This window comes from Diplodia corticola, assembly GCF_001883845.1.
Source record: "Diplodia corticola strain CBS 112549 chromosome Unknown scaffold22, whole genome shotgun sequence".
Taxonomy (NCBI): domain Eukaryota; kingdom Fungi; phylum Ascomycota; class Dothideomycetes; order Botryosphaeriales; family Botryosphaeriaceae; genus Diplodia; species Diplodia corticola.
This window is the reverse complement of record NW_017971501.1, coordinates 240,046-264,126: the sequence shown is the minus strand read 5'-3', so window position 1 is coordinate 264,126 and position 24,081 is coordinate 240,046. Positions and strand designations below refer to the sequence as shown.

Here is a 24,081-nt window from a genome sequence, read left to right as displayed (position 1 = left end):
ATCGTAGAAGGATCGTGCCATCGCTACTTCATCTAGATCCAAAAGGCTCATTCCAAACACTTTGTAAAAATACAACATCGTTAGCTTGATAGCACGAAGATAGTAAGTGTTCTGTCAGTGGGGGACAACGACCATCATGTGAGTGTGAGTGTCATATATGTCGAACCCATTTAATGCTCATTTTAAGGTTTGCTCAACTTAAAGCTCGATATAAGGAGGGTACAGGTTAAATGGATAGACAAATAGGCGGTTTAACTCAAGACAGGCAGACCCCGAGCACCGAGCAATAACGTCCTTTCTAAGCCGTATATACACCACCCAGTGGGGTGCCTGTGCCCAGAGGTAGTAGAGGGTGTAATATTCGTATCTGTGGGCATAGCATAGGACGACGCAAAATGACTGTTTGCCGGATAGGCTTTTAAAATGTGGAGTCTAGCTCCAGAGCGCTTTCTGCTGCTACCGCAAGTATGAGGAAGACTATATGGAACTTTCTGAAATCCAACAAGTGTTTGAGGTGCATCGTGTGTTAATGAAGTGGTACCGGAACAAAGGATGTTGTGAACGTTTGACTACAACGTGTGGGGTTGTGATAATGTATCTAGCGCAGTGTCTTCGCGGCGCCTTTACATAGCATATTTGCGCTGCTTTCAACTCAGAGTTCTTTTAGAGCCTCGATACAAGCAGTCGCACACCCCAAGCGGAACATCGGCGGACCCAATTTTGAGGTATGAGCTGTCTAACGCTCCTCCCAATGATGTACGTCCGTGCTCGGGTAGCGACCTCAGGTGTTTCCAATTCAGACTCGATTGTTACCACTTGATTACAAATGATATGTTGCGATTGTTCAGCAACTCATCAGCCTTTACGTTCCATATCGAAACAATGGCAGGAAGTCTATCTCAAGTTTTTTTTTTTGCCAATTTTTTTTGAAGTACTCAGAATTAACCGTCATAATGCCAATACCTCAAGTCCGTGGCATTTCTGACTTTGTCCGATATCCCTGGATTAGCTGAAACGGGATTCCTGCTGTTTCGGGAGCATAGCTTATCGCTGCGTCCAATGAATATGCTTAACTATACGACATTAAACATGCGAACGGCAAGAATGCAAGAAGGGAAGGATACTTGATCGAGTAGTTGACACTGACGCCTTCCCTGTTATGGTGAGGATGAAAGGCTGCGACGTTGTTTCAGCATGTGAACACGATTCTGCCCTGGTTTCACGAGTCAAAAACTACCCACAGTTTGTATTGATTGTTCGTGACTATTCGTTGTGCTGGTATCGACGTGACTGAACTTGACGAAATCGGCGGGCCTCGGGGAACGTCAGTCCTCGTCGTGAATGACAATGCCGGTTTCGTCTGGATTGGAGGTTTCGGCGGACCCGTTGGCTGTAAAATCCACGGCATCGTCGTTCTCTGAGTTACGTCGCTTGAGGCCGTGTCCCAACTTCTTCTGCGCGTTCTCAGTACCATTTGTTGCATCGCTGGCCCCGGCTGAATCTCCGTTCTCGCTCCTTTTTTGCTTCCGCGCTTTGGCCTTGTCCCGTCTTGCCTTGTTCTTATTCGTCTTGGCCGAGTCCTTCTTGCGCATCTCGGCCATCTTCTCTTCGAACTCCTTGTTCTGCTGCTCGCTCTTCGTCTCTTCATCCATCAGCCTCAGCCTCTCGTACTCCCGCCGCCGCGAGGCTTTGTAGACATGGAACTCGCCCGAGCCAGCACCAGCGGAGGAACCTTGGACGTTGGCGACAATCTCGGGGGGCGGCGGGAGGTTCTTGTTCCTGGGACCGGCCGGAATGGCGATCTCGCGGTCGGGATGCTTGAACAGAGCGTCGAGTTGGTTTGCCTGGGTGGACCTCGGCGACAAGGCACGCTTCTTGGTCGGGCGATGGGTCCGCGGGTCGGCGCTTGTGGGAATGGACTCGGGGATGGGTTCGGACATGGCGGCGAAGGTCAGGTGAGGCTGGCGCAAGGTTGCAAGGTAGTCGGCGCAAGGCAGTCAGCGAGCGGCCTACGTGTTAGCCGGTGGAGGGTGCGGTGGCGCTCTCTGCAGCGACGATGTTGGCGACGCGGGCGGGCGTAGCACGGCGCGTGATCGCGTGGTGGCGAGAAAGCGCGGCAAGCCGATTTGTAACAGGCGCAGGCAGATTTGTTGGTGGTGAGGACGACGCGGGCGCACCGGGTCTGTGTGCCTGTGCGTGTGCTTGTGCTGTGCTCAGTGCGCGGGGTCTGCCCGACTGTGTCCGATGGTCCGGTAGGGAATGCGCGAGCCACCCGCCCGCCATGCATCGCGCCTTCCACCCGACAGTGTGCAAACACTGAAACGTCTACCTGCAGCCAAGCCATTCTTGCCCCAAAACCCTTCTTGTTGGGCGCACCCCAACGAGCCCACCACCTCTGCCTCGTTTCGCCAGGCTCTCCGCAAAACAACGACGGGCAGCTAAAATGGGCAAACCACGGGCAAGTATAGCACCACGCGCCGAGCAGTTGGAGACCCCTGTGCTAACGGGCTTAGATGATCATACTGATCCGCCACGCGCAGAGCGAGGGCAACAAGAACCGTGACATCCACCAGTTTATCCCAGATCATCGCGTGAAACTTACGCCCGATGGCTGGCAGCAGGTCAGCACAGCCATCCAGCTATCCATGAGTGCCACCCCCGGCTTACGCCCCATTAGGCTGAAGATGCAGGGTCCCGCCTCCGATCGCTACTGAGGCCCGACGACACCCTCCAATTCTTCACTTCGCCCTACCGCCGCACGCGCGAGACCACAGAAGGCATCCTCCGCACCCTCACCTCCGACGACCCCTCGCCGTCTCCCTTTCCCCGCCACAAGATCAAAGTCTTCGAAGAACCTAGGCTTCGTGAGCAGGACTTCGGCAACTTCCAGCCATGCTCGACTGAAATGGAGAGGATGTGGCAGGAGCGCGCCGACTACGGCCACTTCTTCTACCGCATCCCCAACGGAGAGAGCGCCGCAGATGCCTATGACCGCGTCAGCGGCTTCAACGAGAGCTTGTGGAGACTTTTTGGCGAAGAAGATTTCCCGAGCGTGTGCGTCCTGGTCACGCATGGCTTGATGACGAGAGTGTTCCTTATGAAGTGGTACGTGTTATGTGGATGTAAAGATTGCAGGAGCCATTACAGCGGGAATCTTCGTCGGAAGAGAGTGGGAGCGTATACCTCCTGCAACCCTCCCATGATCATCGTGACAACCTGCCAACCCCAGTGCTCCGTGGCACTGGATGTCTTCACCGCAACACTTTGGATGCAGCAGTCCAAGATGGATTAATTGCTAATCTCGATCCAGGTATCACTGGTCTGTCGAATACTTCGAGGACCTCCGGAACATTAATCACTGCGAGTTCATCGTCATGAAGCAAAGTTCGGACAACGGCAAATTCATCCTAGAGAATCAACTACGCACGTGGTCGGATCTAAAACGCCGCACTGCCACAAACCAGGGGAATACAATCAACGGCTCATCAACAGGAACTACAGGTCCGCCACCTCCATATTCCGATTCCCCCACCCTAGCATCTCGCCAATGGGGGGGATGTGTTCATGGATGTAATCATGACAAGATTAACTTTCCTCGACGCACACGACGTCAGAACACTGCGGATTTGGACAAACTCGCAGCATTACCCGGACCTGCCGTGACGGAGCCCGAGTCGGAACTGCCGGACAATCCCGCAGGTGCTCATGAAGGCAATGGTGCTCCAGCATCTTCAGATGTTGAAGATACCCCAACATCATCTGACGCTGACAGTGCGAAGCAAAAATCCACGCCTTACGGTCTACTACGTCTTCATCCTGGACGTGACTTTGGTGGATCACGGTCAGGTGCAGGCACTCCAGCAGAAGGGTTTTCAGATGAAAGCGATTACTTCTCCTCCGCCCTTTTAAAGGGCAGCACGCACCGAGAGCGATCCAAGGTGAGAAGACGGCACGAGAAAACGTGGAAAGAGGAGAGCGGGATGGGTACGGGGGCAAGAGCAGATGCGCTAGGCGACGGCGACAGCGGTGACGAAGCTGGCGATGATGAAGCGGAACTGACCGGCGGCGACAACCCTACAGATGAAGAGCGGGAAGAGCTGGTGGAAGAGGCCAAGATGAAGAGCCGCAAGGGTTTCGGTGAAGTTTACTAACTCTACAGGGACGCCAGGAGTTGCAAGGAACAACGGTCATCAAAATGGTTGGCAGCCATGAACAGATCCAATCACGTCTAAATCCAGTCCGTGGATCTCTGGATCTTGACAATGGCAGATGAATCCCACGACAGCAATGAAATTTTTTTTTTTTCGGAACATGGCGGATTTGCGAAAGTTGAGACTCTGTGCCCAGGAGACAAGCAATGAAAGGAAACACCGGTACACCAGACAGCCGGCGCTGCGGCTGAGAGCCGCTGACGATACGCCGTTAAAACAGATACGTGAAGTGATAGTGCCCACAACGCCACGCTGAAATGCCAATAATAGCCAGAAGTCAGTCTCAGACGGCAACACGCGACAAAGAGATGGCGGGTCAGGAGCTCCGGCGGCCGGTGGTCTTGACAGGAATCGGTCTGTTCACAAAGGGCTCGGTGTCGTCGCCGCTGCGCTCGGCCTGGCGCTCCTCGTATTCACGGGAAGCCTCCTTGATGTCCTCTATCTGGGCCTGGGAAGAGTCAGAAGGCGCAGACGAGAGCGGGAGTGGGAAGACTACTTTGGTCAGAGGCGGGCCGGCAGTGGTAACGAGGAAGCCATCACGGCCCTGGCAGCAGGAGATTAGCACGGGCAACACAGGCATTGCGCTCCAATTAGCTCTCACTTGGTGGGTGAAGGGGCGGACTATGGCATCGGGGCCGCAGTGGTAGCGGATCTCGCCCTGGATGACGGACCTCGAGATGCCGTAGCCGGGGACGAAGTAGTTGTTTAGGGCAGCGGCCATGCCGGGCATGATGGTGGTGTTGAGGGTGGAGGAGGAGGGCGATTGGCAGCGCTACGGGACGGAAGGGGAATGGCGCGTGTGGACAGCCTGTAGAGAGTGCAGTCGCTTGCAATGGCTCGCAGAGTCGACGAGGCCCCTCCGAATCAGGGCTCGCTGCTTAAATACCAGCGAGGCCAAGTCCACTTTTCGCAAATGAAGCGCCGGGCCTGGAGGGGCGGAGGGGCGGAGGTGCGGTGCAGCAGTGCCGGTGGTCAGGCTCTCGCCTCATTTCTGGCGCCCTATCTGCCCAACCGCTCGGCCAGCTCCACGGCTCGGGCAGCTCGGGCAGCAAAACCGCTCCGTAGCACGCGCCGCAAGCTCCGCCGTCCGCCGCCGTCAGCATACTCGCGCGGTGCGCCCTCGCGCCGACCACCTCAGCGCTGCGCTGGCCGGCCAGCCTGGCAGCGCCGCGCAGGACAGCATTAAAACGGGAGTTTGCCACTGCAAATCCCCAGCTGCACCGTTTGCTGTCGCCAGAACCACCACCGCGCCGCGTCTCCTTCTTCAGGCCGGAGCGGCCAAGCATTCCAGCATCCAGCATCCTGGCCCCGCCGATCATGCAGGATACATGGACGCCGCGGCAACTTATCGATGCGACGCGCGCAATCGCCGTGCCATTGCGCAGCCGCTGCTCCCAGCACCGGCGCCGTTGGATCTGAGACGCGAGCACTCGAGCCCGCGAGCCCGCCGGCCCACGCCAGCCCGGGAGCGGTAGCGGGCGTGGATGCGTGGATGCCGCCTTCATCACCCATGCTCGTGTGAGGCATTGGTGCGTGCTGCTCTCCCTCGATCAAGCCTAGTCCGCCGCAGGTCCGCGATGCTCACACGAGGCCATCCGTGCCACCATCTGGCGTCCCTTCTCCGCATCGCAGAGACCGAGCAACCGGCACTTGCCCGCCATGAAGCCGCTGCCACCGCTAGCCCCTTCCCCAGCTCCTCCCGCCGTCCGTGGCCCGGCACCTGCTCCCAGCCCGGCCCCAGCGCCCCCAGCGCCCCCAGCGCCGGCCACGGGGCGGAAGCCGCCGACATCACCGCCTGCTTGCGCCTGCTTGCGCCTGCTTGCTGCAACCGTCCTGCCAGGGCCATCCAGGGCATGCTGGCCGAAGCCCACCGGACGGTGGACAGCCCGACGTCTGACATGGCGGCCTTCCTGCGGGCCTGACGACAGCGACTATGGCCCGCAGCGCCGGCAAGCAGGGCCCGTCGGTACGAACGCCATTGGACATGCTCTCGCCACGCGGGTAAGCCTCACCAGGACGGTCGCCAATATCGCGGGCGCCTGTTGCAGCTTGAACGGCCGGTTTCTTCTGACAGGACGCCTCAGATCACTGGTGCACCCCTTCCAAAACGACGATCCTGAGCCTCGAACCAAGACTCGCCTCACCTGGCAGCAGCGCATCCCACTGGCCGAGAATCCTAGGGTGCTGCACGCTCAGGTGTCATGCAGCACACACTTCATCAGCACATCACAGTTACCCCAACTTTAACCGTTCAGATCCCATGCTCTCGCTCGTGTCGTCCACGCCAACCCGGGACTTGCCCTTCCGAAGCCACGCCGCTGGTCACTGGAGCGTCTGTCTCGCAGCTGGCCTGTGAACCATTGCACCTGCATGCGTGGAGAGTCGAGCTAACGTCTTAGACCGGCCTTTGCTATCACAAACTTCTCAGGGCTGACTCGATAGCCCTGGCAATGGCGTCTGCCTACCTCCTTGCGGATCGGTTTCGGAACAGCCTCGCGGTTGCCTCACCATCCATGCCCACCAACTCCATGGCAGGCGTCTGCTTTCTTTTGTTAAGGGGAAGTGAGGAAAGGACACGCGAAAAGCAAGGAAGTGCTCTGGTGACGAGGCAGGTGCCGACGAGGATGGTGGCGGGGAGGGGTTTCGCCATGTCATGGTTGGCTGCAATGCATGCGTTGGACTGGCGCCCGACTGGCTGGCGGCGGTTTGCTGCGTTGCATTCCAATTGCAGCCCGGACTGCAGCACAGCCGATACGTATGTATGCGTGCGCTGGCATGATCTGACGCTTCCTTTAAGCTTCATGCCGGGGGGTTTATCGAACTCCCTTACACACAGCAGCGCTTCCTCCGCGCGTGATGTCAGCGCCTTTGCGTTGCGTAACTTGGTTGGGCAACTGGTCGTCAGCATCGACCATCCTCGAGCCCAACATGCCGCGAACCGATCTGCGCAGCTCTTGTCACTGCATACAACCACCAGCAAGTCCGGTCAGTCCTTATCGCCGTCCGTTTCCGGCTTTCGCGGGCTAAAGCCGCACTTGTTATTCTTTCCATCCTATTCACCGGGAGGTTATCCCAATACTTTGTCCTGCGAAGTTCTCGGCGGAACCGGCACCTCGTATGAGACTATGTTCAAGCGTGGAAGTTTTGCATCAGAAATCGAACAACCCGCTCCGCAGCTGCTTCTTGTACATGACATGAAGTCTGGGCGCGGCGGCCAATGTCAAGTTAGCATTTCCCTTTCATCATGCCGTATCCTTCCTGAGATGAGCCGTCATCCACTCGAGTTTGCCAGACACACCAAATCGTGCCAAACTTAGACGATAAGCGTATGGCTGACTGTTTCACGTAGGAAGTCAGGAGTTTGGCAGGATAGAATTTATGCAACACGCTGGCGCATGTGACGGCGTCCGCGATAGCACCACCTTCGAATACGAACAAAAGCAACTACTGACTCCTAAAATTCCGATGCAGATAGCCCAAGAAGCGGGGGCGACAGCCGCTGGGTTGACACTTAAGGTAGCACTACACGGCAGGCTTCGGCGCCCAAATCAACTGGTGCTCTTTTGCTTTTTTCAACCACATCTCCTTCAGTACCTGACGGCTAATTTTTCCATGCGCTCCGCAGTAAGCTAGGAACCAGTGTCTGGCTGAGACTCGACTAGAACTAACAGTCAGCATCCAGCCACCGTACTTCGACTCGGCTTGCGGTCTACGTGGCATCTCATTTTGCTCCCACTCAACATGCGATATGTCGCCCTTTGTAACCACACCTTTCGTTTCCATGGCCGTCATGTGGTGCAAACGAGCCACCACCAATCCACCATTTCCGGCATCGCTGTGGAGGCACACAGATGTGGCACTGACTATGATGGCTTCGAAATCCTCGGGACACCTTTGAATGCCGCCTTGAATCCAACACTTAGCCCGGAATAAACGTGCCTACACTACAAAAAGCTCAGCGGTGCGCGATATCGACTAGATAACTGAAGAAAATGCGGAAATAAACACCATGGTCTGGGTTGAAGAGGGGCATTGAGCTGAGCTGGCAGCAGGGCAGGATTGGGACAAGGCGTGCCGACGCACGCTAGTGCTACTTACTCAAGACCGTGGACATCCAGTGGGTTCAGCGTTTCTGTCGGCTTCTGGGTCATGCCTGTGAATAGGCTTCGCATTATTGCTTACAAGTGTCCCTAGTCCTAGTAAAGCTGTTTTCTGGAGTAACAATGCTACCAAATCGAAGTCCCAGTGTCAGTGGCTCCAAATACCTTTGGTCCTATTGAACTCATCAATGTGATATAGCGAATTGCTAGAAATGGTACCGCTCACTAACATAAGTCTTGTTCTGTCGCCCGACTCATTAATGCCGACGAATGGTGCGTTGCACGGGATCAGATTGGACGGTCGAATATCCGGGTATATATTATTTGGGGCTATTCCTGCATAGACGATCTTGGCTGAGCGGTCTAGAGCCGGCCTCTGTCTCCATTCCGTGCGGATTGCCGATATGGCGACGCATGTTGTGAAACGACAGTACCCTAGTGGAATGCAAGGTCACGGTTGAGATTTCTGCCTGATTCCACAGTCAGGTATCAAGGACGGCTATGGTGGCGCCCACGCATCATCACACATGACGGACAAGGTACCAAAACAGCACTCGCCCCGGGCCTGATTCGTGGCCTCCGATGCTGCATGATGGTGCCCTGGAATCATGTCGTCGATCTGGGTTTCGGCTGACGGGGGTCGCTCGTGGCAAAAAGGGGCCGGTGCGTTCTCAACACCAAAAAAGCAAAAGCGTACAACAGCCGGGATTCCCCAATGGTCACCCACTTGAGTACTAATCGGCCGGTTCGCAGCTTGAGTACGGCTGAGCGGACGGGAAGCCCTATATTCTGCGACCTGTGGTCGTACGTGAAAACTGCAGATGCTCGCAGAGTTTATGACTACAAGTCAACAGGCTGTGGACTGCCCACCGACTGCGATGTCTGCTGGCAGCTGCGGACTTCTCCAGGCGCCAAAGCACACCTCAAGCTGCGCTTTAGGCCTCACTGACACTCGCTTGCTCTATACTGGGGTCTTGTGGGGCAGCATTGCGGTCTTTCTCGACTCTAATCTTTAGTATGCTGGGGGGTTAGGGCAGCAGAACATGAAGCATGGCGGCTCTTTGCGTCGATCTTACTGCTTTTGAGATTGTCTGTCAAAGGGGACTCAAGCCAAGCCATGGCAATTGGCTGGGAACCGCATCCGAAGGGAGGTTCCTGGACCGGATGTCGCGTCCCGAGAGCTGCTGCTCCACTGTGCCGGAGACGAGCGTGAGGCGGACTGTGCCAATCTCCTCCGACCGCCTCACGAACTGGCGCCTCGGGGGAGGGGCGCAGGCGCAGCCCATGGTGGGCCGGGAAAGGCGTCAGGATTTGCGAGCTCGGCGATCGGGACGTGTCCGCCTGGGCCGGGGAAGAGCAGCCGATTGGCAGGCCGTGGCCAAGAGCAGCCCGAGCCTGAGGCAGCCCGACGTGTCTTTCGACTGTGGCGACTGAGGGTTTCACAGAAAGATACGCCACATACGGGCTGTACTTCCGCTTCGGGCAACGGCGGGTCGGACCGCGGGGGCTCTGAGCAATCATCGGATGCCTCTCGACATATCAACGAGCGCCGAACCCCTTTGTTCGAGCCATCTGCAGCCCAGCCGTGTAACCGACCCTGCTGACAGGCGCCCTCTCCAGCCCGCCAATAATAGTATCCAACACGCGGCCAGGCACTCCGACTGCATGCAGGAACAAGGCCTTTCTCGATGCCGGGGCTTGGTCTTCGTTCAGGCGCAGTCAGCACTCATGCAAGCCTCGCATCCTTTTCCACGAGTTGGGCTTTCGTGTGCCAGCCGATTCCGGCCCAATGTTGTACAGAGATGAGGAACCGAACACGTCGCTCTGCCTTGCACGTACCTCCCGTGAGAGGAGCATCGGTCGACCCACGCCGTGCCTCTTCACCGCCCATACAACATCCAGAATTGATTGTATTGAATGTTAGCCGAACACGAGGAATTGGTGGAAATGTTGAATGTGAATCGCAATATTATCTCATTAATACTCGTCTACCTGTTTGCAATTATACGCTCATGGCCATTATTCCGCATCATCTTTTTCATCGCCTTGATCGTACATTTTCTAGATCGTCAGAGTGGCATTCAGCCTCAGATCCCTACTGCTAGCCCCCACCCAGACGGGGTACTCGCCAGACTGCAGCTCCCACTGTTGAGCCTGGACGCTCCAAACGCTGAGATCCCTGCGCGTCAGCGGGAAGGTTACCGTGACCTTCTGGCCGGGCTCCGTCGCCACACGGTCGAAGCCACGGAGCTGACGCACGGGGCTATTCGGGATGCCGACGTACAGCTGCACGACCTCGTGCGCAGTGAAATTTCCGATGTTCTCGACTTCGGCGGTGACGTTGAATAGAACGTCCCAGAGAGCAGGGTGACCTCCCTGGACGACGGCAGCCTCGGGCGGGAAAGCATCCGTGTTGCCGTCAAGAGCGTTGACCTCGACATTGGAGTACTCAAAGTCCGAGTAGGAAAGACCAAAGCCAAACTCGAACCGCGGCTCGATCCCGTCCTTGTCGAAAGCCCTGTAGTCAATATAGACACCTTCGGTAAAGTCCGACTGCGGGAACCAGCTCTCGTCCACGGTGTGGTTCAGGAGATGGCCGTAATCCTCTTCCTTCTTCGCGACAGTGTAAGTGAGCTTGCCGCTCGGGCTAACGTTCCCATAGAGGATATCGACAAGGCTGTGGCCGCTCTCCTGGCCAGGGAGGCCGGCAAAAACGACAGCCGTGACGTTCTCATGTTCGATCCAGGAATCCACAACGCGAACGCCGGCAGAATGAACAATGACAACCGTGTTTGAACAGTTCGTAGCCACGTTGTTAACGAGATTGTCGCTGAACTCATCCGTGAGAGACGGGCGGTCGAAGGACTCGGAGGCGTAGGCGTTGATAAACACGAGGCATACCTGGGCAGTTGCAGAGACATGAGGGTTGACATCCCAAAAGTTCCAGCGCAGCATCCCATGATCCTGGATGACGCGATCCTGAATGGCCTTGAAAGGGGAAATCACGTATGGCGGGGAAGCGCCGCCAGAGCCACCACCAGTGATGAGAGTGCCGTTGAACGTGTTCCAACCGTAATTTACCTCGTAGCCGCCACCGTAGCGAGCGACGTTCTCCCACGGCACAGCCTTGACCTCGGCGTCATAACCGTAGATGGCAACAAATTTGGGACTCTCGAGCGGCAGAGTGTTGTTCACGTTCTTGACGAGAATATGGCCTGCAGTCCCGACCTCACGAATGACCTTGTCGTGCTCGCCACGAACATCGACAATCGGATGCTGAACGGTGTCGGGGTAGACGCCAACTTCAGGGAAGTCCTCATCCTGACCAAGAAGATACCAAGCAGCCAGGACACGGGTGGCCATGTCCTCCAGACGGTCGGCAGTGACGGAACCGTTGTTGACAGCCTCGGTAAGGTTTGCGCCCCAGTAGCCTCCGTCAGGCATGACCACATCAAGACCAGCATTTGCCGACGCAATTCCAGTATGCTGGGCTTGCCAGTCGCTGACCACGAAACCCTCGAAGCCCATCTCGGTCTTGAGGATTCCATTCAGCAGCTTGGAGTTTTGGCAGGCGTACGAGTTATTCGCGCGCTGATAGGAGCACATGATAGATGCAGCACCAGCCTTCAAAGCATCATAGAAAGGCCAGGCATAGAGCTCGTGCAAAGTCTTGTCATCCACATTGGAGGAGATGGCATGTCCCTCAGGCTCTGCAGCAGAGTTGCCGTTGGATGGCATGGTGTGAGATTGGTTTGGCATACGGCGGTACTCTTGCTCATTCAGCAGAAAATGCTATGATGATGGATTAGAAAATGGTGGGTATTGAGAGCAACCCGAGACTTACCTTTGCAACGGCAATGACGCCGGCATCCTGCATGGCTTTGGTGACCTGATGCATGCCGATGCCAGCTAGGTAGGGGTCGTTGCTGAGGCCCTCCCAGTTACGGCCGCCCCTGGCAATTCTTCCAAGGGGACCGGCAACCGGACCAAGGGCAACATTGATGCCCTTGTCATGGTACTCTTGGCCAATAGCCTTGCCGTAAGCATACATGAGGTCCCTGTCCCAGGTGGCGGCAAGATGCAGTTGCGAAGGGAAAGCAGAGACGAAGTCGGTTCCGCGAATGCCGTCAGGGGCATCGGCGAAGCAGATAGGCTCGATGCCTAGGCGGGGAATTGCACCGGTGTTGCCGACGCAGTTTCCAGTGTAGCCGCGAGTGAGGTTGGACTTCTCGTCCAGCGTCAACTGCGCAACAAGAGCACGTGCCTTTTCGTAGGCCGTGGCCCAGGCCGTGGAAGTGTTGCCAGTTCCCTGAGCTGCGAAGGAAATCAGCTTGATAATGCATGGGGAAGGCGTGGCACATACGGGATGGGTACACCGGCGGGCTCTGGCCGTAGAACTGGAGCTCGGAGGGCTGGTTGGCCCAGGTGTAGTTCTCGGCGGCGCATGCTGGGGCAGCAGCGGCCAGGACCGAGGCGACGGCGTAGGTGGCAGACCTCATGGTGCGTCGTTGGGCTTGGGAGAAGCTGGAGTTGGCGGGCTTCCCTTGGGGCACTCAATGAGGCGGAGGCAGTGGCATCGTTAATTTATAGCGGACTGATGATCAGCCGTCCGGACATATGTTCTCACGACATGGTGCCGACGCAGGGCTTGGCAGGATGGCCCGTTTCTCTCGAGCATGGAGACATCAGCCGGGGTAGGCCCGACTGCAACGGCGGGAGTCAACGCACGATGCGGGAGAACGCCGGGGAATGCGGACATGGCGACGAGAAGGAGGTCACAGCCGGCGGGAGGTGGGCACGGCTCGCGGCTCTTGCGGTGTTGACGCGCTTTGCCGAACAGGCCGGAGAAAACAGCGGAGCACGGTGTGCTGGGCAGACGCAGGTGGAGAGGCGGAAGGCTTGGTGGTGCGTGGGGGTGGTGACATTTGGCGTGATTCGCACGGCAGTCCATGACTCCCGGCTTCGGCTTCGGCTGCGGCTGCGAGTCGCGCACGGCAGGCGCACGGCAGGCGCACTGCCCGACTGCATCCCACTTTGGCAGGAATTCAAGCAAGGCAGAAAGGCAGGAAGGTCGACGCTCGACGCGCAGAGATCAGAGTCTGTATAGCGATGTGGCACGCGAACGACAAGCAACAAGTGGCAGAGAAACACAAACGCTGGGCTGCGCCGAATCTGCATCGTGACCGCTGGAGCTCCTTCTCCGCGCCTTGGGCCTCGTCGCGCCCTGATCCGCCGCGACCCCGGTCCCGAGCCCCGGTGCCTGCCCCGCTCTGTTGGCTAGCCGGCTGTTCGTCGGCAGCGGGGCGCCTGCACTGCCAACCTGCCCACCCACCTCGCCACGCTCGCCTTCACCCCGGGAGCCCGCCCACTTTTCCGCTTCCGCTCTGCGCCATGTGCGAAGCCTCAACCGGCGCCGCGTCTTTGCTGGGCCCCGGCGTCTCGCCCTTGAAGTGGACGTGTCCGTCGCCGACAAAGCCGGCCTTGGCCATCTCCCCGCACTTGCTGTGTGCCGTCGTTCAGCCTGGCGCCCAACCGTCGCGGTCCTCGCTCGGGAGTCAAGACGGGGCGGCTGCATACCTTTGGTCGGAGATCCGCTCGAGCTTCGCGTCAAACTCGCGGCACCTGGCCGGGCTGTTCGTGGCTTGGTCCATATTGATTGACCGGCGACTTCCGGTGACGTCAAGGACACTTGATTCAGCAGACCGGGCCGTCGCAGAGCGTTTGGGGAAAACGGTGGCAGTGAGGTTGCAGGACTGCGCACGAGGCGGCGGCTTCAATCCCTTATATCGCGCTGGAAACCGGCTTGTGCGACATTTTTGCTACTGGCCGCGCTGCTCCATGGCCTGCGATGACGTCTGGCCACGAGCTAAAGAGCGATCACAGCAGAAACCCTTACTAACCTAGGTCGTCGCGCCTTTATTGCCATTTGCCAGCAACTCGCTCAAAACACACCACCTTTGCATGCTTCCTGGTTGGCTCCTGTTCCATCTGGACGCCCGCATCTCCCTGAGACGTCCATTTCATCTGTCCCGTTCGCGTTCGGCCTCGAAAGCCTCGGTGAAACCAGCCGTTTACCATTTTGGGGATCTCGTGATAGTTTTCGTCCAATCACACCTCGCAGCTCTCTCTGCCTACCGACAGCAACTGGACATCGCTGATCTACAGCATGCACTGAACCATTCACGTCTAGCTCTCTCGAGCATCCGCCGCCTTCCTTTCACATGGACAAAGTCGGCCCCCGATCCTTAGCTTCCCCCAAGCAATATGCCCTTTGGCCCCCACCTTTACCCGCCCCGCCTGGCGTCCGGCTGGGGCATTCGAAGGATTCAGCTGCGCGACCGCCACGTCTGCTGTGCACCCAACAAGCCAGTCAAAACAGATGACCCATTCCGCTCCGCGCTCCGCCCAGGACCCCGTCTCGGAATACGAGCCAGGAAGCTCAACCACTGGTGCTTGGCACGGTCGTCTTGTGTCTGTCAAGACTTCGACTAGTTCTCTCTGTGCGGCTGAGCCCATTATCCCGCACTACTACGGGCAAAGCGGCAGAAACCCTTTCTTCATTTCCCACGGGGTTCTCTGTGTCCCCCCAACTGCTCATTCAATTTTCATGCAAAGAAACCACGTCGACGAAGCCGTGACAGCACCTGGACAGGTCAAGAACTAACAGTGCACCTGGAAAACCCGCCACCATGAACTGCAACAACAGCTTGTGACGGTCCCTCCCCCAGCACGCAGAGTCTCGCTAACAAGCGCCTCGCCCTCTTCAGCCGGACCGGTGTGTCTCGACCACGCTCCTGCCGCGGCACCACTTTCGCTTTCGCTCGCCGAACCCAGTTTAGCCCAGTTGATCACCTTAACCATAAACTCAGTAAGCATATCTTGGCTCCATGCAGACCCTTCACCCGAGCTGCGTTGTGCGACCCGCTATAACGCCCTTTGCGCCCCATTCACCACCAGCTGCGTGGGCCGCTTGTCCTTGGACAGCACTCCCGGGTTAAAAATAGCCCCGTCGCCAATAAGAATGTAAAACTTTCCCTATGCGGCACCCACGCTTGCAGCTCGCTTAGCCAACGGCGTTCGACCAGGGGTAATTTGTGGATGCCCGCAGACCGCCTCGGCGGATGGGAGTGTGGACTGTGGCTGACAGGCAGCAATCAGAAAAGACTTGGCGTTGTGACCAGTCCGTGAAGGAGTCCGCCGGCGGGGAGTGACTTGTCAATCAGCTGCCAAGAGATTGAGGCTGTTTCCCCCCTCTTGAGTTGACCGGAGCCTGCGGGCTCTTTCATTTAAGGCTGGGTTGGTCCCTCGATAACGGTTGTGCACGCTCCTCGTTGCCTGTCGTCCGCTCGAGCAGTCAGTCGTTCTTCATACCTCTTTGATACCCATCTCATTTTCGCCTCGCATATCTGCACGATGCGCTTCACCACCTCCTTTGTTGTCTGCTTCGCAGCATCTTCTTCTCTTGTCGCGGCCGCGGAGTGGAAGAAGGTCAAGGTAGATCCAAACGTAGCCTTGCTGCTTGCGAGGCAGAGCTTCGATTCATGCACCGGCCTCAGCTGCGCCAGTTGCTTTGGCGCCGGCAACATCGTCTGTGCTGGCGACTCCTGTTTCAACCCTGACGCTGGCGAGCAATGCTGTTCCGATGGAAGTGAGATTCCCTGCCTTCGGCACCGCCATTTTTCTACATTAACGCATTTGGTCCGTAGGTTATTGCATTGGTCCGGACTCCAGCTGCTGCACAGATGGCCCTGGTGAAACCGGTAGTCCTGAGGACGACACGCCGACTGAAACCACGTCCGACTTTACTGCGTCCGCCACATCTGCTGTTGCGAGCGCTACTGCAACGTCTTCTGACTCTGGCGACGACGAGTGGGACTGCTCCGCCTCCGATTCTGGCGAAGAGTGCTGCCAACGCGGCGGCGACGACTATCATTGGTGCTGGGGCTTCTATCCCACCAACTACTGCTACCGTCCTTCTCTCGGCGAGGTCTGCTGCACCGATGGAAGCAGTTGCACTGGCGGTGCCGATTGCTGTTCGCAATACGTAAGTTTACCTTGCTCGAGTGAAGCAGTCCGAGGGCGTATGATGCTGACTATAGAGCAGGGTGCCGTTGCAACGACCCCCAACCCTTCGGATAGCGCTCCAACCTCTACCGCTTTTGGAAGCGCGTCTAGATCCGCGAGCTCTTTCGCTTCCGGTGCCACTTCGTCCCTGTTTGACCTGACAAGTGGCCCCACCACGACCACCAGCAGCACCCGCTCCAATCTCTCCAGTACCAGAAGTGCGACCGGAAGTGCGACCGGAAGTGCGACCGCCACGACTACCGGTCCGCTCCAGGTCACTGCGGCTGGAGGCGCAGCGCGTGCGCAAGACATGTTTGCTGCCATTGGTGTTGTTGGAGCTGGCCTCGCTCTCCTCTAAACGCTTAAGCGGGAATATATGCATGGATCAGGGAAATGGTGGGACGATCACCTGGATGTGTAAACAAGCTAGCGTGTCTGAGGTTGAGATGTTCGTTACGATGTAGGATCTAATGCAATGAGAATACACCCTTCACGAATCCAGCTCGAAAACAATCTATGGCCGTGCGGGCTTTGTATAGGCAGTGGAGCGTCCAGCGGTATGAATGATGTTGACTTTGTCAACTATGAACCATTGAATTTCGTCCCAGGATGCTTGGGGGCACGAGAGGGAATGGTTACAAATGGCGGTAGCGCCGTTCCATGCAGAAGAACGAGCCGTGACGTCACGGAGAACAAGAACGCGTCTCACTGCGACGCGCTCAGAGTTCCGACGCGCCATCTCCACCCATGCCTCCACCTCCACCCGTCGTACGTTTGCCTCTCCCGCCCCCCAGCATTCAGGGTTTCTGATAACATAGACGCCCTCGGCGCATCGTTTCGTCGCTCCACCGCAAGCCACCTCTCGATTGTCCGTCGCATCGCCGCACCCGCGAGCTGATGCTCCCGCCCAGCAGGATGCTGTGACGCCCTCGCAACAGTTTAAACCCACTCCTCGATTCTCAATCGCTCCTGCTCGTCCGAGTTTTCCTCCGACCCCACGACCCACGCACCCAAGTGGACTCTCGCATGCAACGCGCACAGAGGACATTGCCGATGGCGTAGAGACCCCCAGTGCTTCCCGACGTCCGCGCCATAGGCTCACCAAGGTGGAGAGCATCCATGATGATTCCCAGGATGCCCTTGAAGAACAAGATGAGGAAATGCTATACGACGTCATCACCGAAGACGATGCATTTTTGGTTGAGGACCCTGACGAGTACCCAACTCGCGCCCAGGAGGAGCAGAGCGCACAATTCTCAGACGTCCCGCTTGGGGATTCTGGAAGCACGGAAGACCAGCCGTTAAAACGCCGTCGTCTCACGCCGGGTTCAGGCTTGACACCAGAACCCAGCACGTCTACAAGGACGATGGATCCAGTGAAGATGGGCGCAGGCGCCCCGGTCCTTAGAAGCCCGCCTCAGAGCAGCAAAGTCCCTCGTTTTCGTGTTCCCGGCAATAATGCTGCAGTCCCAACTACCGTCCCCACAGAGTTCGCTCCAAGCCAACCTGTAGGCTCTCGGCACCGCAATCCATTTCTGCTGCATCCGACCACGCCAGGGGCCCCAGGAGTGGCTTTCGATGCCGCCATTACCCCGTTGCCAGAACACTTTTCACCACATCGTAGATCTCAGAAATTTCTGCCAGGCGGCATGGCTGACGTGGTGCGTACTTGGGTTTTGAATGTCGGACAATCAGGCTCCTTGGCCGAAACAGCAAGCAGCCAGTCAAGACGGCGGCCTAATCAGCCCTCTAAGCTTCACGTCGCTGAGTGTGTTGGAGAGGGACCGGGCGATCGCCTGAAGCTTGTTTCCGACCAGACGGACACTCATTCTCTGGCTCAGGGCGAAGAGAGCTCTGGCACGCGCGCGATTCTTGTTGGTCCGGCAAAACGTAACTCGCGGAGCCCAAACATTGGTGATGATGTAACCGTGCTTCCTCCCAGCTGGGAGATCGAGGTTGGCCAGCATGGAGAGAAATGGCTAGTCGCTGTGGACTGGCGTGTAACTTGACAGTGTTGGTTGTCGGCTCCTCTACGAAGCTTGGCTACTCAGATGAGCCTGGAATATACTCCACGCCATGCTTACTTTAGAGGGAAAAAGACACTGCGGCTTCACTCGTCCAATGTGACGAGTTCATGGATGTTAGCCTTGTTCTTACTCATTAACGCTATCCACGGCCGTGCGCTTCTTCTTGCAGCCATTGCATGGATGCCTAGCCCCTTTCGTGCATCGCTTCACGAACGTTGTGTCATCATCAGCCATGCATAGGTGACATGCTCTCGGCGGGCGGGCCTGCATCATGCAGCACCATGGACGGAAACATTACCCGGACACCTTCTACATCAATACACCGGTTATTCACTTCAGTAGAACCTTGGCCTCACACAAGGAAGTCACTCTTGGAACTCGTTTCCCGTGCTGTGCCATGCTTCGGCTTGATCGAAGCGTTGGGCACCACCGGCATGTTAATCAATCTCCGACAGATACACAAAAGTTCCACGTCAGCCGTTAGCGCCCACGCTGTGTACCTCATCTTCCTGGGGGTCAAATCTCGTGCGAAGGCCCGAAACTGTTTAACAGTGTACGATCTCCAGCACTGTCCATTCGTTTTTGGTACTCGGCACTGCTGGTACTCGCATATAAACCCCTCTGTTCTATCTCCCAATTAGAGGTTTACTTCTCGATCTTGATTATAGCCATGCGTCTTGTTATCGTTCTTTCCGTCATAATATTCATGGGATTGACGGCCGCTGCGCCTCCAGATATTGAACGCGGGATCAATCGGTGGAATATGTTGCTCCGACGCGTAAGTTGCATCAGTTTTGTGATTCCTCAAACATGCCAATGACTTGTCCGCTTAGTCTGTAAGTTTCGACGACGTGCACCTACCGGTGACGTGCTGATAATATCATCACAAGACTAATGGCATAAAACAGTGTGTAAGTTTCAGGCCCCGAGGTTGCTAGGAATTGAATCAGTTACTCACCACTCCTGCCCAGCCGGCCAAATGTATGACACACTGTCCGCAATGTTGCGATGACTTGAGTTGCCCCAACCTTTGCGTAAGTAGAAGACAGTAGACACAAGTGAGGATTGCAACTGATCTGAGAATAACTGTAGTGTTAAGCGTGGGATTCGATGCTGCTCGTAGCCTTGGCTTCAGCGTCATCAGTAAGATAGCAGGGCGTCGACCCGGTTCTCAACTAAGAATTAGGCATGCGTGTCTGGACAATGTCTTCATCTGCATGCAAAGATTGGATTTCTCTTAAGGCGTTCCCTGCTTGGATCACATGCAGAGGAAAGGGACTCCAAACCTCGCGGGCAGTAGCTGTTGGTACTGGTTATGTCGGCAACACACGCGAGGACTTCAAACGGAAGAGTCGCACCAACAACACCTAAAATTTATCCCCTACCATGTCTTATTTCTTGGTATTGACGTGTTGGCGGGCCTTGGCTTGCAGAAGGTTGGCGCTCCTCGGCGCTGTGGGCGAAAAGTGACTGCCGAGGGTATGTACAGGCATGCGGAATTTAGGAGAAGCACGAACAGAGATCGTCGTGCTAACGTTGAGTGCTCAGGGCCACCCCTTTTAGACCAGCCACGCAGGCCAAATGTCGTCAGCCACAAACGCCTCCTCTGTTTGAAAGTGACCGAACATCCGGATAAACCAGGCCCAAAACGAGCCATCGGGATGGTTCCGCATCTTTTAAACCGGCAACGCACGATATGATGTGCTGATTTGAAGAATCAGTTCCACGAGGTGGCCGGCATGTTGTCACTGAATACCCCAACACCCCCCAGCATGAGCAGCCATCGCATGTGGGGAAGACAGCGCGGGATCTTTCCGTCCCTCGTCGCTCCAGTGCGGAAGCTCGCCCCTCCCTCCCTAAAGATATGGATATCGTTTAGCGTCCCCCACACAGCATGATGATTCGTCTGCCAAGCACTGCGGGGACCCCGGATTTGCCCAGTCCACCCAAGGCACAAGTCGCTCGGTCGCAAAGCCGGGTGCTGGCATCACGCGGGCTGCACTTCTGCTTGCATTTAAAAGCTCCGGCAGCCCCAACAGCAACAATGATTGGAATGTCGTGCTGCATGCTCTGGGCTTTTGAACTGTCCACACCTCCCCATCGCCCTCTCTTCAACCTCCAGGGCTTTGGCACACCACCTTTTTCTCATGCCCCCGTCCCGAGCGACCATGGACGTGATAGCGACGCCCGAAAAGCCAGAAGCACAGCATGTCGAAAAGATCGGCCTCGATGATGGCAGCAGTACTGGCAGTGACACGCGCATCGATATCGACCCGGCTGCCGAAAAGAGAATCATCCGCAAATGCGACTATCGCGTAGTTCCTCCGTTGACGATTCTGTTCCTACTAGCTTTCCTCGACAGGACAAACATCGGTCAGCACAGAGTGAGACGAGGGTACGCGGCTGATGGCTGACGTTCGAGCATGCTCGTCCAGGCAATGCGAGGATCCAAGGCCTGACGGAAGAGCTGGGCATGACGGGCAACGACTACAACGTCGCGCTGCTCGTGTTCTTCGTGCCGTACATCCTCTTCGAAATCCCGTCCAACCTGATCCTGAAGCGAGTCGCGCCGTCCACCTGGTTGAGCTTGATCATGGCGCTGTGGGGAATCTGCACCATGGGCCAGGGCCTGGTCAGCAGTTTCGGCGGCTTGGTCGCCATGCGCGTCCTCGTCGGGCTCTTCGAGGCCGGCCTCTTCCCCGGTAATGCCTCCTCCGCCCGCGCCTGCATCCGCCCGCTGACCCTCCCGGACGCAGGCTGTGTGTACATGCTGGGCATGTACTACAAGCGATACGAACTCCAGTGGCGCCTTTCGCTCTTCTTCTCCGCCAGCATCTTGGCCGGAGGGTTCGGTGGAGTATGCGAATTCTCCTTTTCGGTTCCCGGGCTCGCACGATGCTGAAAAATAGTCTCTCAGCTTCTCGCCTACGCTCTGGCAAAGATGGACGGCGTCGGTGGATACTCAGGCTGGCGATGGTAAGTGACGCGGAGAAAACCCCCCCCCCCCTCTTTCCCCTCTCACGCAGTGCTCCCAGGATCTTCATCATCGAAGGCCTCGCGACCGTCGCCATCGGCGCCATTTCCAAATGGTGGGTGCCCGACTGGCCCGAAACGGCCGGCTTCCTGAACGACGAGGAGCGCGCCATCCTGACAGTGCGCCTCGCCGATGACCAGGGCGAATGCCGCATGGACCGGCTGGACAAGAACGCCCTGAAGCGCAGCTTCGGCGACTGGAAGATGTACGTCGCCGTCGTCATGTACTTCGGCATCGTCAACAACGGGTGAGTGATGAGACGACAATATCGAAAACACCCTCGAAGCATTTCATATAAGAGGGCAGCCCGTGTGACTGATCAAGAACAAAAACAGCTACTCGACCTCCTTCTTCATCCCGACCATCATCAAGGAGATGGGCTACACCAGCTCGCGCGCGCAGGTCCTCTCCATCCCCATCTTCGTCGTCGCCACCGCCGTCGCCCTCGCCGTGGCCGTGTGCACCGACCGGCTGCGGCACCGCTACGGCTTCTGCCTGCTCGGCGTCGCCGTCGCCTCCGTCGGCTACGTCCTGCTGCTGTGCCGGGAGCGCCTCGCGCCCGGCGTCGAGTACTTCGCCCTCTTCGTCGTCGTCGCGGGCGGCTACATCACGCAGCCCGTCACCCTCACCTGGGTCTCCAACTGCATGAGCGGCCACTACAAGCGCTCCGTCGCCGCCGCCATGCAGGTCGGCTTCGGCAACTGCGGCGGCATCGTCGCGTCCAACATCTACATCGCCTCCGAGGCCCCGCGCTACCGCACCGGCTACGGCACCTCGTTGGGCCTGCTGTGGCTGTGCGCCGCCATGTGCACCCTTCTGTTCTTCGGCGTGCGCCGCGAGAACGCCAAGAGGGACCGCGGCGAGAGGGACTACCGCTTGGACGATGAGAAGGACAGGGACAACCTGGGTGACGACCATCCGCACTTTAGGTTCGCCACGTAGCCGACGCGCAGCTTTGAACGAGACACATGTTCCGAGTAAGGTAGTAAACTATTCATTCCATTGCCCTGTTTGCTCCACCGTGAATATACAATCAACAGGCCTTCTATTTGTATGCCCCGTACACCGGAAAACAGGCCAAGGCTATAAACATGCATCTGTACGCGTGGTATCCTCATTCATTAGTCCATGAGCGCACCCGTTGCAGCCCGTAGCGCCCGTCATTAGCCCACAGTATTGGGGCAAGAAACAACAGCTAAAATACATGATAATCTACAACCAGAAAACAGCGCCTGCAAGAACACCAGCAAGACCGACGCCCATGCCCCTCACCTCTCTGGCAGGGCTGGCGGCGCCGGTCGACGTGGCACTGGCAGAGGCAGCGGTTCCGGTAGCAGTCGCCGCAGTACCTGCAGTGATACTGCTTTGGACGGCCGAGTTGTACGTTTGGCCGAGGGTGGGGAGCGAAACATCGCCGTTGACCTCCCAGACACCGGCCGTGTAGCTCGGGCACGCAGGTGCCGTCAGGCTGGGAGAGTAGGCGGATTCCTTGACGCCAGTGGGCGTGAGAGTGGCCCATTGCTTTTTCAGGTTGGAAAAGTCGGGGCTGACGGGGGTTGGGGTGCCAGAGCGCGGGTAGCCGTCCGGCGGGGCGCCAGATGCAGTAGCGTCGACCTTAGCGCCGTAGTTGACGATTCCGTAGTCGTTAGCCTCCTCGATCCACTCGTAGACGATGGAGCCGCTCCAAGTGTCAGCCATGCTTTTTCCGAAGATTGCCGCCTGGTCGGACCAGGTACGCGGCTTGACCGTGTTGCAGCCAGTCTCGGAGAAGAAGATGGGAATGTTGTAGTCCGAGGCGTTCTTCTGGAGCTCCGAGTAGCCAGACAGAGTGTAAGTAGAGTCGCCGCACCACTCGTAGGCATTCAGGGCATAGAAGTCAATGTTCTCCGAGGCATTGCTGCTGCAGGCAAGATAGTTTTGGAGCAAGGGGCGGAGAGAGGCAATGTCGGCGGCAGAGTAGCCAACAGGAATGTCGCGGTAGTTCTTGCTGTCCCGGTAGGCCTTGAGGTCGCGGGCAGCCTCCTTGACATAAGGAGCAGCGACGGAGCCATTGCCCGTGGTCAGGACCTCGTTGCCGACGAAGAAGCCAGCAGTGTTGTCATACTGCTGGAACTCATCCATGACCTTCTCGAAAGCAGAGAGCTGAGTCTGGTTCCAGCGAGGATCCGTCTGCTCAATCTGCGTGTCGAAGGTGTCGAGATCGAGCCAGAGGTAGATTCCCTTGTCCTCGAAAATGCTCATGCATTCATCGTGGTCGCCCGTGGGGTCGACGTGGTAGACGCGGATCGAATTGGCGCCCAGATCCTCCATAAGGTCCGCGTCGAGCTTGCATTGGGTCGAGTTGGTCAAAGGGTCGGTGGGAACGAGCTGGTAAGCAACACCTGCAGAGGGCTTTAACATGTGGGACATGGCGTGACAGGGGGGGCATGCACGCACCCTTGACGTAGAACTGGTCGCCGTCGCTGGTGAAGAACTTGGCGCCCTTGACAGAAATGGTAGCGATTGCATTGGCAGAGGCGGCCAAGGCGGCGAGCAGGCCGCCGACGAAGAGCTGCATAGTTGCGTGCGGGTCGGGAGCGAGTGTGTCGGAAAGTCGGAACGAAAGCTGGCTGCGGCAGGCAAAGGATATTGTTGTTATAAGCCGC

At 57.3% G+C, this 24,081-nt stretch overlaps 9 protein-coding genes across 9 annotated transcripts; 4 read left to right on the top strand and 5 right to left on the bottom strand.

Moving 5' to 3' along the window:
* Positions 1-1,325: 1,325 nt before the first annotated feature.
* Positions 1,326-1,940, bottom strand: BKCO1_2200078 (uncharacterized protein; the record flags this gene model as incomplete). The annotated part of the gene is made up of 1 exon (XM_020272879.1): positions 1,326-1,940. One exon carries the CDS (start codon positions 1,938-1,940, stop codon positions 1,326-1,328), a length of 615 nt encoding a protein of 204 aa, XP_020130792.1.
* Positions 1,941-2,513: 573 nt separating this feature from the next.
* BKCO1_2200077 (phosphoglycerate mutase family domain protein) lies at positions 2,514-4,151 on the top strand (the record flags this gene model as incomplete). Its single annotated transcript, XM_020272878.1, has 3 exons — positions 2,514-2,621; positions 2,678-3,105; positions 3,311-4,151. The coding sequence occupies 3 exons, from the start codon at positions 2,514-2,516 to the stop codon at positions 4,149-4,151; spliced, it is 1,377 nt and encodes a 458-aa protein (XP_020130789.1).
* Positions 4,152-4,527: 376 nt separating this feature from the next.
* BKCO1_2200076 (transcription factor) lies at positions 4,528-4,941 on the bottom strand (the record flags this gene model as incomplete). Its single annotated transcript, XM_020272877.1, has 3 exons — positions 4,528-4,659; positions 4,708-4,755; positions 4,813-4,941. The coding sequence occupies 3 exons, from the start codon at positions 4,939-4,941 to the stop codon at positions 4,528-4,530; spliced, it is 309 nt and encodes a 102-aa protein (XP_020130788.1).
* A 5,431-nt stretch (positions 4,942-10,372) lies between these two features.
* On the bottom strand, positions 10,373-12,810 carry BKCO1_2200075 (glycoside hydrolase family 3 protein; the record flags this gene model as incomplete). Its single annotated transcript, XM_020272876.1, has 3 exons — positions 10,373-12,103; positions 12,156-12,625; positions 12,675-12,810. 3 exons carry the CDS (start codon positions 12,808-12,810, stop codon positions 10,373-10,375), a joined length of 2,337 nt encoding a protein of 778 aa, XP_020130791.1.
* Positions 12,811-13,659: 849 nt separating this feature from the next.
* Positions 13,660-13,962, bottom strand: BKCO1_2200074 (uncharacterized protein; the record flags this gene model as incomplete). The annotated part of the gene is made up of 2 exons (XM_020272875.1): positions 13,660-13,813; positions 13,889-13,962. 2 exons carry the CDS (start codon positions 13,960-13,962, stop codon positions 13,660-13,662), a joined length of 228 nt encoding a protein of 75 aa, XP_020130790.1.
* Positions 13,963-15,724: 1,762 nt separating this feature from the next.
* BKCO1_2200073 (prp 4 c domain-containing protein) lies at positions 15,725-16,733 on the top strand (the record flags this gene model as incomplete). Its single annotated transcript, XM_020272874.1, has 3 exons — positions 15,725-15,959; positions 16,018-16,355; positions 16,416-16,733. 3 exons carry the CDS (start codon positions 15,725-15,727, stop codon positions 16,731-16,733), a joined length of 891 nt encoding a protein of 296 aa, XP_020130785.1.
* A 389-nt stretch (positions 16,734-17,122) lies between these two features.
* On the top strand, positions 17,123-18,384 carry BKCO1_2200072 (uncharacterized protein; the record flags this gene model as incomplete). Its single annotated transcript, XM_020272873.1, has 2 exons — positions 17,123-17,143; positions 17,194-18,384. 2 exons carry the CDS (start codon positions 17,123-17,125, stop codon positions 18,382-18,384), a joined length of 1,212 nt encoding a protein of 403 aa, XP_020130784.1.
* A 2,186-nt stretch (positions 18,385-20,570) lies between these two features.
* Positions 20,571-22,378, top strand: BKCO1_2200071 (mfs transporter; the record flags this gene model as incomplete). The annotated part of the gene is made up of 6 exons (XM_020272872.1): positions 20,571-20,775; positions 20,838-21,104; positions 21,159-21,259; positions 21,320-21,378; positions 21,438-21,683; positions 21,772-22,378. The coding sequence occupies 6 exons, from the start codon at positions 20,571-20,573 to the stop codon at positions 22,376-22,378; spliced, it is 1,485 nt and encodes a 494-aa protein (XP_020130787.1).
* Positions 22,379-22,648: 270 nt separating this feature from the next.
* On the bottom strand, positions 22,649-23,993 carry BKCO1_2200070 (glycoside hydrolase family 72 protein; the record flags this gene model as incomplete). Its single annotated transcript, XM_020272871.1, has 2 exons — positions 22,649-23,817; positions 23,873-23,993. 2 exons carry the CDS (start codon positions 23,991-23,993, stop codon positions 22,649-22,651), a joined length of 1,290 nt encoding a protein of 429 aa, XP_020130786.1.
* Positions 23,994-24,081: the final 88 nt, after the last annotated feature.